The sequence below is a fragment of the Prunus dulcis genome, chromosome 2, assembly GCF_902201215.1.
Source record: "Prunus dulcis chromosome 2, ALMONDv2, whole genome shotgun sequence".
NCBI lineage: Eukaryota > Viridiplantae > Streptophyta > Magnoliopsida > Rosales > Rosaceae > Prunus > Prunus dulcis.
In genome coordinates, this window is record NC_047651.1 from 18,962,464 (window position 1) to 18,977,831 (window position 15,368).

General features: G+C 38.7%; 3 protein-coding genes across 3 annotated transcripts; all 3 read left to right on the forward strand.

Moving 5' to 3' along the window:
- The first annotated feature begins 257 nt into the window (after window positions 1-257).
- On the forward strand, window positions 258-2,102 carry LOC117618788. Its single transcript, XM_034348516.1, has 4 exons — window positions 258-578; window positions 732-992; window positions 1,387-1,546; window positions 1,664-2,102. The coding sequence occupies exons 1-4, from the start codon at window positions 363-365 to the stop codon at window positions 1,840-1,842; spliced, it is 816 nt and encodes a 271-aa protein (XP_034204407.1). The 5' UTR covers window positions 258-362; the 3' UTR covers window positions 1,843-2,102.
- Window positions 2,103-4,554: 2,452 nt separating this feature from the next.
- On the forward strand, window positions 4,555-6,540 carry LOC117618826 (leucine-rich repeat extensin-like protein 3). Its single transcript, XM_034348562.1, has one exon. It carries the CDS (start codon window positions 4,692-4,694, stop codon window positions 6,246-6,248), a length of 1,557 nt encoding a protein of 518 aa, XP_034204453.1. The 5' UTR covers window positions 4,555-4,691; the 3' UTR covers window positions 6,249-6,540.
- A 5,402-nt stretch (window positions 6,541-11,942) lies between these two features.
- LOC117619335 lies at window positions 11,943-14,860 on the forward strand. Its single transcript, XM_034349261.1, has 5 exons — window positions 11,943-12,046; window positions 12,137-12,182; window positions 12,347-13,038; window positions 13,405-13,558; window positions 14,626-14,860. The coding sequence occupies exons 1-5, from the start codon at window positions 12,041-12,043 to the stop codon at window positions 14,643-14,645; spliced, it is 918 nt and encodes a 305-aa protein (XP_034205152.1). The 5' UTR covers window positions 11,943-12,040; the 3' UTR covers window positions 14,646-14,860.
- The last annotated feature ends 508 nt before the right edge of the window (window positions 14,861-15,368 follow it).

A 15,368-nucleotide genomic window follows, 5' to 3' on the forward strand; every position in this document is an offset into this window, starting at 1 on the left:
TAATATGAGTGTCAATACTCTTTTTTACTAAATTACCCGTTAGCAAATTTAAAGTTTTTTTTTATTTAGAAGACGAAATAAATACGAGAGTAAACTCTAACCTGAGAGTAAAAAATAAAAACCGACAACAGAACTTGAGAGTTAATGAAGCCAAGAACACATCCCAGTTAAATTTTAATCCTGAGGCTGTGGATCAGCCTCGTTCCTTCCGTAACAGTGAAAGATTATATGCCCACATCAACAAACCACAGCAAACCAAATGGACACAAATCTCATCTTTCAATCTCCCTTTCCTTATCTTTTCCCTCTACACTTAGAAATCTGCTGTCTCCCTCTCTACCCCGCGAACAGAGGAAGAGAGCATGTCAGCCACACTCAGCCTCCTCAAACTCCCTATTCTTCCCCCAAAACCCAAGCAATGTCTCTCAAAACTTCAACATTCTTCGATCCCAAAAAAACCCAGTATTGCCAAGGACTCAGCTAGTCCTCAAAAGCTCATCACAACTACTATTCACCACCTGAAGTCAACTTCTCTCCCACTCACAGCTGCCACATTGCCATTTTTACTGGACACCAAGGCAAGTACAAATTTAGTAATTCATTTCACTCTCATTTTCTAGTTTCTGCATGCATTTCAAAATCAGAACTTTACCCATGTTCATATGTTCTTCTTCCATTTCAAATTTGGGTTTTTTATTTTTTTATTTTTTCAATTTGTGGGTGTGGATTAGGATGCACTTGCTGTTGGTGGGGAGTTTGGAATATTGGAGGGAAGGACATTTGCTTTGATACACCCCATTGCGATGGGTGGTCTGTTTGTATTCACATTGTGGACAGGGTACTTGGGTTGGCAATGGAGGAGAGTCAGGACAATCCAGAATGAAATTAATGAGCTCAAGAAGCAAGTTAAGCCTACCCCAGTTACACCAGAGGGGACACCAGTTGAAGAACCACCATCTCCTTTTGCACTCAAAATTCAGCAGCTCAGTGAGGTAGGCATTTGACGGTCAGGATTATTTTATGCTGAATGCAATGTATAACAATTGAATGCATGCTTAATGCCAAGTATGCATTTTTATTTCCATGGAATTAACTTCCTTCTGGTGGGTTGAGAAACAATGCACTTCATGTTTTGGTCTTGTATATATAAACCCTTCATAGGATGAATTTGATGTGCTAAATTTGAAAAAAAAAATAGATGGAAGGGTTGGCCAAAGTAACTATAGTATCATTGTAAATTAGTTTCATTTATGTATTTGACATTAAATTTTGTGCAATGTTTTTTCTGCTGTTAAGCAAAAATTGGCATTTCTGCATAAACTAGTGTTTTATCTCTTGAATGTTTACTTCATGAGAGTGTATGATGTGTTGGCATTTCCTTATCAGGAAAGGAAGGAGTTGGTGAAGGGGTCTTACCGGGATAGACACTTCAATGCCGGTTCAATATTGTTGGCTTTCGGAGTTTTCGAGTCCATTGGTGGAGGAGTTAACACATGGTTTAGGACAGGAAAGCTATTTCCAGGTCCCCATTTGTTTGCAGGAGCAGGTAAAATTTGGATATCTGTTAGGAAAATCAAAATAAAATAACATAAAAGAAATCATTTGCCAAATCTGAGTAGTAAAAGCTTAATTGAACTGAGTTGGTTTTTCTTCTTGTCAACAGCTATCACGGTGCTATGGGCAGCGGCGGCGGCTCTTACACCTGCAATGCAAAAAGGTAGTGAGACAGCCAGAAACCTACATATTACGTTGAATGTGATAAATGTTCTGCTTTTCGTGTCGCAAATACCTACTGGATGGGAGATAGTTTTGAAAGTGTTTGAATTCACTAAATGGCCTTGAATTAAAAGAATTCCAAAGGGTGAGTTCATCAGTTCAGCTAACATCTATAATGTCAAACTTATGTTCTTTCCCCCTTTTCCCCTGCTAATTTTCATAGCCTTGTACCACAAAAAATCTTCAGTAGGGTGCTAAGAGTTACTTTTAAGCATTGGATGCTGTTGTCTATTCCAGTTAGAATGTTTTGTATAAAAATAAAAAGCATTTCACTCTATGCTGTACAGTGCCACAACATAGATAATAAGATATATTTCCTTTCCCTAGGTATAGTAGCAATTTATGTTTGACAGCAGAGTCTTTATCGATTGCCGTAATGACATTTTTCTTCTTTTCCTACTATTACCCTTATGTTCAACTCGTATGCTAAATCAACAACAATCAAATAAAGGTGCAGTTTCCCCTGATACTGCATCATTGGGCAAGGCTTAAATTCTGATCTTTGTATTGCAACTGCTTAGCTTGTTTCCCTTCTCCAGAGAAACTGCGGAACCAATGACTTTTTCTGTATTGATGTTCACACCTCACTGCATTGCATCCGTCCGGACACGCTTCTTGTTTTAGTTGAATCACATAAGAAAATATCAACGTACGCCAATCCAAACAAGAGTCACAAATACTTAGTACAGTTGAATCTGCTCATCTAATGAGTGCACTATCATTCTCATGTCATAACCAAGAGCATAGACATAGACACATGCTTTGAAAGTCTACTCATTTTCACTTTGGTTGCTTTAAGTTATCTTTTTCAATTTCAAATGCTCTTTCCTCGCCTTACTGTCAGTTCGTATAACATGACAGTGGTACATAAATTTTATAAATGAAAGTTTATCATCTCACAATGCAAGAACAACTAGCTAGAGAGATGGATGATGAGATCTGAACTACGACGTTTCTTCAAGCAGGGTTACAGGATACACAAATGAGAAGGCTAAAGGTGTTCTCGGAGATATAACGTATAAGGTATTCCTAGCATGCAGATGCAGTTTGCTTTCCTTCAGATCAAAGACAAGGATATTAGGTTTCATTCCTGAATAATGTAGTATGGGAGAAGTTCGTAAAGAATGTCACTTTAAAAGTCTCTAATAACTTGCCTAATTCTATTACCACTTCTGTATAGTCCTCAGAAATAATTTATCCTGCAGCTGCCCATATAGAAGGCTTTAGAATGCCAAAATATGATCAAATTTTAGCCACCATCTCTATGAAAGCCTGGTGCATTGTGACTGTCTCATAGGAGTTTTTCTCATGTTATCAAAGGGTCCCGCCAAGTTTGAAAAAATTGTCTGCCAAAGTACCATTAATGATGAACAAAATCTCAACCTTCCTCCTTAAACCGTTAAAAAGAAAAGGGAAAGAAAAAGGCAGATATTCTGAGGACCCCCATCTCAACTTTTCTTTTTTGATTTTGTTTCCTGCCTTCTTTTTCAATAGTGGCTTATGGGTCTCTTGGGAATCAGCCATCAGTACATTGATTTTTTGCTTTTCAAGCAAATAGAAGAAGTCTGTTTCGTTCTTCATCTGTCCCCCATACTCCACAGTTCGTATAATTGAGAAAAATAAGATGCCCTTGCGTTTTGGTTTTAGGAAATCATCCAAGAAATGACCATCCGTACGTTGATGGAAGGCCCTTGATGAACTCAGAAGAACAAAGTAAGAATCTCAGAGTGACATGAAAGGGGAAAAGTGAAAGCAGCAGTAGCAGCAGCAGCTAGCGTATCACAAGCAAAGTCAAGAGGAAGACGCAGACAGACATTAATTAGTGGGATTGAAATCCTTAGAAGATTTGAAGAATCCCATTACAGTGACTAGTAATTAGTTTACATGTAGTTTGTTTTGTGATCCTTAAAGCATGAGTACGCATATGCTTTCTCTATTGGTATTGCTAGCCAGCCCATTTAACCTTGTAAACAACTCTGATGGGCACTGTGAAATGTTCCAAGACAACCGCCATTTGCACACTCGACAAACTGCATCTAAGAAAATTATGAAAATGACAGGTGAACGTGACATCAAGAGCTTAGATGTTTAGATGTTAAGAGGAAAGCTGAGGATTACGCGCCGGCGACTGTCTGTAGTGAAACCCTTGTTATACAAATTAGGAAGCTACTTCATAAATGCTAATTATATATGCACTCTCCTAGAGTAGTTCACGAGCCATTTGGGAAATAAAAAAATTTGAATGTTGAATATCATAATTCCAAATTTACAGACTGCTATAGAAATGGTATCCTTGCAAGAGTTAAAAGTACTCAATTTTTTTAGTGGGTTGAAAAATAATGATTCACTGCAAAGAGGGATGCTATTCTTCCCAATTAGCCGTCCAATATTTTTCAAATATTGTAAACGATTGGTGCTCTAAAAAGTGAAAGTTACTACTGCATGCAAATGCCAATGTTGCAGATATTGTCTTTGGTTCAAAGAATACCCCAAATGACAAAACAAGGTCATCCCATCATAGGCTCAGCAACACACAACTCTTCAATATGACTCCATTTGATACCAATCTTGCATCGTCAAATTAATTTTTGCGTGCTTTTTTCATTCTCTAAAGAGCTCAACTTCAAGTGCTCCGCTGCATCTGATGCCTTTCTTTCTTCTCTACATCTTTCTTCTCTCAGCGTGTTTCTCATTGTTTTTCTTTCTCTTTTTAATGTCCCCCCTAATTTTTCTGTCAAATCTTAAGTTGCTTGTGCATAAACTTGTCACACCTATAAATAACAATCCACACTTCACCTCATTCTCATTGTCCACTTTCTATGTTTCTTCATTACCTCTAGTTCTAATTTTGGTTGTGTCGCATACCATACTAGAGCTAAAAACCCTCTCCAACTTTATTTTCCTTGTGATTACCTATGGCAACCCAACCTGCCCGTCCATGGTTTCGGCTAGGCTCCATGGTCCGTCCGGCCACCACCCCTGCCCCTGCACCAACCCCTGCCCCGGCACCCGTGGTTAGACCTGCATTCAGGCCATTGACTCCTGCACCTGAACCAACCCCAACTCCACCACCAGCTCCAACCCCAACTCCAGCACCCACCACCACAGCTCCGCCACCACCTCCTGCAGCCGCTGCTCAGCCACCACCACCTCCTGCTGTCACTGCTCCGCCACCACCACCTCCTGCCGTCGCTGCTCCGCCACCACCACCTCCGGCCGTCGCTGCTCAGCCGCCACCACCTCCGGCCGTCGCTGCTCAGCCACCACCACCTCCTGCCGCTGCTGCTCCACCGCCTCCTACTGCCGTTCTTATGCGTCGGCCACCACCACCTGCGGCAACTCCAGCACCACCTCCTCCTGCGACTAGTACTACTGCATCAGTTCCACCATCACCAATTTCAAAAGCAGCATCTTCTTCAGTGCCATCATCTCCTGGAATCAGGGTTGGTATAGCCCCATCTTCTTCAGTGGCACCATCTCCTGATAGGAACAAGGTCACTAAAGCTTCAACTCCTACTACTGATTCAGTGCCAAGTTCTCCATCCTATAAACCACAAACTACTACTACTTCTCCACCAAAACCCACCATCTTTTCAGCCCCTGCAAAGTCTCCTCCAGAATCTAAACCACAGCCACCACAAACTTATTCTCCACCAAAACCGACAGCCACCACCATTTCAGCCACTGCTAGGGAGCCTTATAATGCCCCATCTCCCAGAACCATTAGGCCAGCTGCCACTAAGACCCCACCTCAGTCGCCAAAGATCAAACCAATTGCCCCACCACCCTCTCCTTTCACTCTCCCACCCTCTCAGCTAAAGCCCAGCACTTCAGACCAAACTGAGCAACCCAGGATTCCCATGGAGGCAGAGCAGAAAACAGTGCTGGTCCAACAAAAGACCATTGATCATCCAAAACCCAGAGACTTACGCGAGTCTCTCAAGCCAAGCATCAATGCCCACGGTTCAAAGCATGAAGGAGAAACCAAAGAGAGAGCTATAACTCGCAAGAAGCCTGCATCAGACACCTCTGATCATGAGGCAGGAGGCATGAGGGTCATAACCATTGCAGGGGAAAACAGAGGAGCTTTCATGGAACTCAAACAATCTCCTCAGAAACATGGACTTGGGGAGCAATCTCAGTATCTTTGCAAGAAAGGCAATGGAAAAACGGTGACTGGGACTCAATCTGATCAGAACAATAGCAGCAGCAGCAGCAGCAGTGGTGAGGAAGGCAAAGGCAAGAGCAAAAGTAAGGACAAAAGTCTCAAAGCAGGGAAGGCTGCAGGGAAATCAGCATCAGCACAGCCTACAAGGGCATTCATGAACAGCAATGTTCAAGGCATCAACAACTCCATTGTCTACAACACTTCCCTCACTCACCATGATCCTGGGGTCCACCTTGCTTTCTCTAGGAAGCCCAGTGGGGATGGATTTGAGGCCAAGAGCCTTGTCAATGGCCGCCACAGTTAGGCAGAGAAATGATCAGAGATAAAAAGGAAACTAAAATTCAAGTGTCAAGACATTACTTTTGTTGTGTTTTGAATATATTAGGCATACTATATAATTTGTGATCATAAAAATAAAATGGGAGTGGTGAATGTGAGTGTTGGAAAAGAGGGCATTGGGTTCTGATTCTTCATGGTCAGCTTCCACTCTTTGTAGGGGTGTGACTGAAGATTGTTAATGCCTTTGTTTGATAATAAAAGGGGCTGTGGCCCTATTACTACCAGTGTAAAAGAAATTTGTATCATTTCCTATCACATTCACTTTCTATGCATTCCATCATTTCCTATCAATCAGTTTTTTAATTGCAGTAGTACAAATTTTAACCATCTTCTATCATTGATTATTTGATGAGATTTCAGTATTATTTAGGTAAATGCAATTTTGTGAACATGTTTTGAGTGGCAATATGGTTGCTTGATTTGATCTTGGTGTTCAAGGGAGGAGAACAAGAAACCCAGAAGAAGGGAAAAAAAAAACATATGAATTGGGCTTAAACTACCATGCTAGTGGATTGAGAATTCAAAAGTTATTTACGTTTTGGGCTCCAATGGGGCCAAGGCTCAAAACAAAGGCACAACAAGCAAAGTGGTCTAGTGACCCTACAACATCATCCCAAAGGAAAGGAAAGACTGGATTCTTGACAGCAAGGGTTGAGAAGCCGAAGACTTGCATCCCAAACCAAAGTTGTAGCTGAGATTGGACATTGCACAGCCTAGCTTAGCGTTGTAACTTAAAAAGCCCTGTTGGCAAAATTGTTGGGCTTCATCTTGGGCATTCTTCTTGTGTTCATGTTAGGTATTCTGAATTTAAGGGAGGCTAGAATAAGAGGTAAAAGTAAGGACTTATAATGAGGGGTCCTTAATAGCCGTCCGATCTAGTGTATAGTTATTATTGGACTAGTGGATTGAACCCTTTCATTATAACCCCTCACTGTTACCACTCATTATAAATGCTCCCATCAATCTAAGTGAATATTTGGGCCATATATTTATGTTTGTCCTCGAGAATGTATGGAACGGAAATAACACTGTTTTGCTATTTCTAACCAATCACACTAAGTCACGGGTGATAACTTTTCCACTTAACATATCATGATTGCTGAGAATAGCACTATTATTATTCACGTTTCACACAAGTTTTTTTGTCATTCAACGCCAGTTCAAATAAGTAGATATTTGTTGAATTTACTTTATCATGTTATCATATTAAAATGAGATGAGAGTACATATGAGGTGATAAGGAGACCACCAAGGCACCACCTACATGTATGAAGTATAATTGTACAGAACATTGATCCTGCAAATCTATATTTCCTTTTTCATTATATACTTGCATGGATCCCACTAAATTCTCCATGCATAGATAAGCCAACATAAATAAGCCAATATGTTTGTATACTTGCTCTATACATTCATGTATTTAGCCTGCAAACTAAACTATAGTCTCCAAAGTTCTTTCAGTTCAGTGGGTCTGTCTCTGTGTGCTGTGTAAAGCCTTGCATGCTTGCATGTGGCATTGGATGACAGATATGAGGCATCATTTGATGGGCCTAGCTAACCACAATTTCTGGTTCTGAAACAGTTTTTCAGTTCTGGCCAGGCTAGTGGCCATGTCCTATTCCTCTTCTGTAAAGCAAAAATCATCTTGGAGATAAACAGGGGCAGGATTTGCCAAATAACGCCAACCCCAAACGCCGAACTGCAATAATGAGAATATGATACACAATCTTTTTGACCATTCATGGTCCAACTTAAATATTAATCATGGAAAAGCACTTTTGAGAGAGCACCGTGAAAAAGAGAAGTATTAAAATTAAGCAGATTTTTTCCTCCTCTTTATTTATTTTTTTAATTTTTATATTCCATCGATATTCTATTCTAAGGGGAGGGGGCCACCCACAAGGGGATTTGAACTGGTGCCATGGAGTTTGCAAACAAGAGCGGCCCTAAGGGTGTGCAAGTGATGCCACCGCACAGGGCCCTCAATTTTTAAGTACTCCGAAATTTTTTAATGTGTATATTATATATATACTTGAGAGTGCAAAATAAAAACACAAAAGTGTATTTAGTTGAGTTGGTTTTCAGCACCTCAATTTAAGTAAATAGCTCGTGTTCAGAGTATGAATTGTGTCATTCAATAGTTACATTTTTACTCTTTTTTAACACCCACTGGCTTGGAAAGAAAATCAATATATACAAGTAAATATAACAAAAACAACCAGACCGGCCCTGTTTGCAAACAAAGACCTCAACCACTGAGGTAAACACCCACTGGCTTTTTCCTCCTCTAAATGTTCTATCGATCAGAAAGGGACCTTCTAAGAGGCACACTAGAGGCTAGAAATAGGACGCCTAAAATGGATGCCCATGTTGTCCCAAATAAGTTAAAGTAGTGATGGGTTTGGCCAGTCATGCATGGATTAACATGGTTGTTCAAATTAACCATGTGACCAGAAGAGCATGGGGGCTAATCATCTGTGATATGAAGTCCCCCAGTATCATCTTAAATATTCATGAGCTGGTAAGTCAATTATATTTTTAATAGGATGACTTATAATTAATCCCCCTCAACATAAATGTTTTTTTTTAACCGTCAATATTCTAATTTAAACTAATTTAAAATATGGAGAGGGAGATTCAAACTAGAGTGCAGAGTGGGGAGCACATCTACTCGAGCCAATTTGGCCATGTATGCAATTAATGGATGTGCCTGGTCATGCATTAATGGATGTATATACAATCTGAAGATGAGCCACATATTTTTCAGTTTCCCTTGTTATGAGAAAAGATGTCATGTTGTAATCAGGTAGAAAGAGTAGGACCAAAGCTGTCCCAACCCCACATTTGAAAGAAAAAATCACGGGCTTGCTTGAGGAAGAATCCGAAGCAATTTAAGTGGCTTTGAGGAGCACTCAAAGACCAAGAAAGCCAACGCTACTCTTTGCTACCATCCGAAAATGGTTTTAGGCTTGTAGCCTTTGGTGCAACCAGACAAGTTGCTAAGCCCCAAAAAAGACTGCTATCAGTAGAACTTATCTAGTTCTTCTATGTCTCTGTTTCCCTTTGGCTAGACCCTTTTGGTGTACAACCAGACCAGACCTGTTATGTTCCAGCTAATTAGCTTTCACTCTCATAGAACATTCCAATTTTGAATGTCTGATTTGTCCAGAGAATGAGTTAGCTGGCCAACTTGCAAATTTCCATATGCATTTCCTTCCACATGAGCAAGATACCACAAATTCAATAATAACCATGAGTTTCATTAATTATATGATCCAGAGGTAGTTTTTACAAGTTAACTTTAACCCTAATCTTAATTTAACTTTGATTAAGGCAGGGATTATACTTGATGTTAGAGCAAATAAAGGGCACAGTTGGTCAAATCCAAAATGGCTAGGCAGTCCCATCAACTGGAGTTCTCAAAAGTCTAAAATAATGCAAAAACAAAGGGAACTTTCAAGCCACAAAGGCAAACATGAAGGCAGGCAGGCACTACAGAAAGTAACCCACCTGAAAAGTTAGCCTCATGGTGGAACATGTATTGGCAAAAGCAACACACCTGAACCAACCTGAGGATATATTCACCTTCTTCCTTTGTCCAAGGTGGTGGGATGGGAGGGAAGTGACTTTCTCCAAGAAATTTGGTCAGAAAAAGAAAGGTCAGAAAAAAGAAAAAGAAAAAACGAATAATGGTAGCTAGCACCCCACCAATCATACAAGTCTCACATGGTCATAGGGATAGTTTTTAGTTGCCAATGCCGGCCATACCACAAAAGTCTCCTACGAGATGATATGATCGATCATGAGACTGAAGAAAGAGAAAAAAGCTTGGCTTGGCGTACGTCTTTCATCTCTGAGAGCTTAATTAATGTTCCTCTATCCCAACCAAAGCCCAAATTATATGGCTTTAGTATTAGAATGTCCTGCCATATGCATGCATAGGTCGTTTTCCTAGCAATGTGCTGGCTAGTGTTTGGTACCTTGAACTTGATTATAATCGATCTGATCACATTATTTAATTGAAACTTTAATTAATTGATTCTGGTTTAATGGAAAGCTTCTGATAAATATATTAATCACATAACTGTCGTGGTTCTTTTCTCTCTTTTTTATTTATAGCATTAATGGTACTTTTCTCTTGATGCATGGCGAGACCAGAAAAAATTGAAGCCGAAAAATATTATGTGAGAAAAGAAGAGATACATAGTAACTATATGGAACCATTAATGCTGGGAAATGGTTCTTTAGTTTTTTAAATTAAAGTAATGAATAACAAAATTGAGAACTTTTATATGACAAAAATGAATAACTACACATGAATAGGTTGCTAATTATGTGATGCAAGCACCTTATCCTAGTTCCTCATCATCCAATTTAGTTTCCTGTGTTATCTTCTGTTTTTTTGGCCGAAGTTAGAAAGGGAACTTATGACCACCTGGGAGCACATCAAAGACCTAAGCCAATTCAACTAACACCCCATTGGTAGTTACAAGTGTTATCTCATTCACTCTAGCATTTTTGTCTATCATATATCTTTGAAGAAAAAATTATACAATTTCACTTTTGGCTCTTCCACATCTCCTCTTCCTCTTTTCCTAGTATCTTTCATGACTTGTATTATATGTATAGGAGTGCTAATTTATGTTGGTGGATCGTGTCATGTTGAGTTATGGATATTACATTAAGAGGGCCGACACGAACATGACCCGTTTAATTAATTGTGTTGAAATCCTAAACACAAAGACATTTTAATAACAACAACGCAACCCATATCACCCATTTAATAATCGAAGCTCATGGAAATATATATTATAGATAGATATAAATATAGTATAGATGAAAACACATGTGTTTTTTTTTTTCCTTTTATTATCAGAAGACAAATAAGGCTATGTTTGGTATCCTACTCAAAAAGGCAAATTCAAAAACTATGATTTGTTTTTAAAACATGAGTTTTCAAATAGTTATTTTAAAATCTAAAAACTTGTTTGGTATTGTATTTTAATGATCTAAAAAAATTGAAATTAAAATCAAAAAATCAAAAGACCTAAATTCCCAAATTGAAATGAACAAGAAAAGGAGAGAGATAGGAGAGAGGAAGAGAGAGACGGGAGAGACAGGAGAGTGCGGAGAGATAGAGGCGAGAGAGGGAGGAGGGAGCGACGATAGTGGAAGGAGTGAGAAAGAGACGAGAGAGAGAGAGAAAGAGAGAGAGAGAGAGAGAGAGAGAGAGAGGGAAAAAAAACTATAACTCTCACATTTTTTGTTTTTAATAATGGGGTGTTTTGGAGTTTTTCTTGGGTTTGAGTTTTTGAAAATGGGTCTATTAAACGGATTTTTGTGGTTTGAACATAAAATTTGTTTTTGAATTGATAAAATTAGATTGAAATAAGATACCAAAGACGCCCCAAGTATCTTTGTGTTTTTACCTAAAGCAACATGGGAGCTGGCAGAGCTGGGAGGGTAAAAACATCATATCAAGAATTTCGGCACATCGATCATGCCACAAAGACCCAACACCGTGGCTCGTCAAACATGCCCCGCACCCAAAAACATAGCTATATGTTAGGGCCCTACCCTGGACACATGTCATGATCTGATTCTCCAACCCACTTGGCCCCCTCCTTTTAGTGTCTTCAACTCCATGATCATCCCCTTCAGTTTCAGTGTTTCACTCACTGGGGCTAGCTTTGCTATTCCTCATTGCTTTCTACTTGTACCACCAGTTCTTTGATAATTCGCAATTGCTCACAAAATATGAAGGTTAGAACCATGCACATTATATTTAGGGTTTAAAAAAAAAAAAAAATATTATTGTAGTCACTAATTGATCTTATTTCATTCTCCACATAGATCTTCAACTGGGTTCATAAGAGGCTTCATCAAAGGGTCGTCAAGGGTCTTATTTTCTGAACTCTCTCTCTCTTTATATACCAAATTATAAATTTTTCACCTTTTAATTTGAGATTATTTTGATTATTTATTCCAAGTTGAATGTACCAATTATTTGTCACTTTTTTATTCATGAATTTCTTTAATTTATTTTTTTATTGGTTTCCTCAGATGGGTTTGCTGGGAATGCGAAAAAGAGTGAACTGGAAACCAATGACAAGGACACACAAGCATTTCTCAAACAAGTTGGCCTTGTTAATGTGGATGGGCTTGATGGTTGGAGGGATGGCATTTTAACTATAGGCACCTTTGGTTTCGACCCCCTAAAACCCTCTACCCACCAAAACGAATATGTCGTTCTGGAGAGCGAAGAGGACGATCAGGAAAGCCATGGATTTTCACACAGTGGTAATGATGATGATGATGATGATGATGATGATGATGAACATTATGATCATAGTGTTGAAGATGAAGAACTGAACCCTTTAATGTTTACAACATTTGAACACAGCTTTGAGGATATTGGGTCAAATTTTGATGCCATTGTTGAGAAACCAGCTGATGTGATCCTGACCGTTGATGGTGTCCCTCTTACTCCATTTGAGGGGTCCAGTGAAATCAGTACTAAACCTGATCAGAGTGCTAATGATCAGAGCAAGAATAAGAAAGGTCAGAGAATTACACTGGCTGACTTGTTCCAGGCTGATGTTCCTGATGTTGGTCAACTGAAGCTTGACTCTGGCAAGGTCGAGCCAGAAATGGAGAAAAAAATGAATGCCAGAACAAGGAGTGGCCTAGCATTTGCCAAGAAACTCATCCCTCGCGTCAAAGATGATTCAAGTCCAATCAAAAATATGCAACGAGTGAGTAGTTAAATGCTTTATTTTCTATCTTTTATTGATGCCCAAGTCACCTTCTTCCATAAACATATCATATTGGAACATGTTACGTTATCAAACTAGCAACATAAGAACACTATGAATTCTAATTATTGTCTGAATGGGTCTAAATTTACAGTATTCATATGTGATTAGGGTTGATATCGCGTGTGATGCACATTTCTTTTCCTACTCAATTTAGGAAGGAAGCGCACTTATTAGCTAGTAATTTAGTAACGGTACATTTTTGTAGTTTTAGCGAGGTATAATTACTGTGGAGAGAGTCATATCACTGTCATGGTCTTGTTTTTCATAGTTCACTGAATGAATACCTAATCTCTAATGTCATAGCTGATGAGGAGGATGTTGAAGAGGAAGATCCATCCAGCTGAGCTTGAAGTCAAGATTCACAAATCAGATGGCCAGAAGCAGCCCAGTGCGGTAGAGCTCATCTCCAATGTCGAAAATGATGCTTATGAATCGGTTTCTTTGCTTCCAATTCAAGGTACATACCACTATTTATCATTCAAAGACAGCATATGTTTCCACACTAATAAAATCCAGCATTAATACTAAAACTAGTAAAGATATATACTTTTTTGTGGGTTAAATTTTATGTTTTAACCTTTTATCTTATAATTTGAATTAATATCAAAGTCGAAAAGCACAAGAGATGTTAAGAGAGTGGAATATTGAAAAGAGAAGGAATAGTGGATACTATAAAAGGGTCTAATTATCTTTTTCATTATAAAGCTCAAATGCCATAGTGGAGCTAATTTGTCAAATCTTGATCCAATCATTGGGCAATTATCCTAACCCATCGGCATGACCATGCATGTAAAATATTGTTTCAGAGTGCTTTAACATTTTGGACCCAATAGTACTTTGATCTTCCAGCACTACATATTGCATGTCCTTTGATGTGCGACCTCATAACAAACTGTGCATGGCCAAATAATGCACTTAACAGTAGTATGTCAAGTTCTCTTCATGTGCCCCACCTGTGTTTTTTTTATGTGCATACCTGCAATGCCATATGAGATATATTTTAGAGATATACACTCCTAGATGCACTTACTAAACTTGGATTTGTGCATTTTGAAAGCTTCATTGCCCAAGAAAGAAAAGGAACACTCTATCAAGATCATACGTTGCTAAATTTTGAATATGAACTATTGATTAGGTTGCTTAAATTCGTAATCTGAATTCACAGTCTGATAATATAAACATATATATGAAAACAACAAAGGTCTCATAAGAGAACTTTACTCCGAGATGTGCATGGTCCGGTCAGGTTTCGCACACAGCAAGTAAGCTACACCCAGTGTCATGCACTTTCCATGTAATCATTTCGTACTGGTAATGGGTCCTCTTGTGCAAAATTACATCAAGGATAAGTCCAATTAGGAAAGTGTTCATTTTACATCACATGTTCCCGATCACTTTTTTTCATAAGGTGGTCATCCAACGGTTGTAGTTCGATCAAGTCAAAACCATATGTCTTGGGTTTTCTCATGTATGGGAATGTGAACACAACCTCACAAGTATTTGTTTGCTCTCATCTTTTTGCAGGTGCCCCTTGTGTGCACTGAATTATGGCCTGGAGGTCTCCTGGGAATTAAAGGGTTTTTGTGATTGCTATAAAAATAACTATTTCAAGGACAATATGTTGATTAATTAGGGTCTTTTTACGTGTATGTAACTGTTGTTGAACCATGTGATTCTGGCTTTGATCATCTGTAATTTTGTTAATTGTTTTTGGCTTTAGTTTTAATCAATATGATGCAAAGTTATTTTGTCGGATATATAGGCTATGATTGTGTCTTGGCATTTTGATGCATTATCTATTTAATTACCAAAATTATCCCAACATTAGCACGTACTTTGCAACAATAAACTTTGGCTCAATTTGTTTAGAATAAACCACTTTTTTTGTTGTTGTAACAATTATTAATAATCATGTTATGTTTTTTTCTCTTTTTTAATTTTAATTTTTTTTTAATTTCTTGTCTCATCAATCATATCTGATTATCTACTTTCCCAATTTTTTTTCCTCCTTTCGCGGCATGAATTAATGGTTTGGTTTTGTTTCACATCAAACGCTTTGATGTGGATAATTGAAAGGATTAATTTTCATATCTGAGTACCTACAAAATCAGCATTAATTTTCACTCTAAGCACCCTCTAGTTGGATCTAGGATGAGGCAGACCAGTTTGGCCCATCCCAAGGGATTAATTCCACCGAAAGCTCGTAGTCCTAGAAAATTTAGAAAAACCCCACTATCAGCTATCATTTTCTACTGCTTCATCAAGGA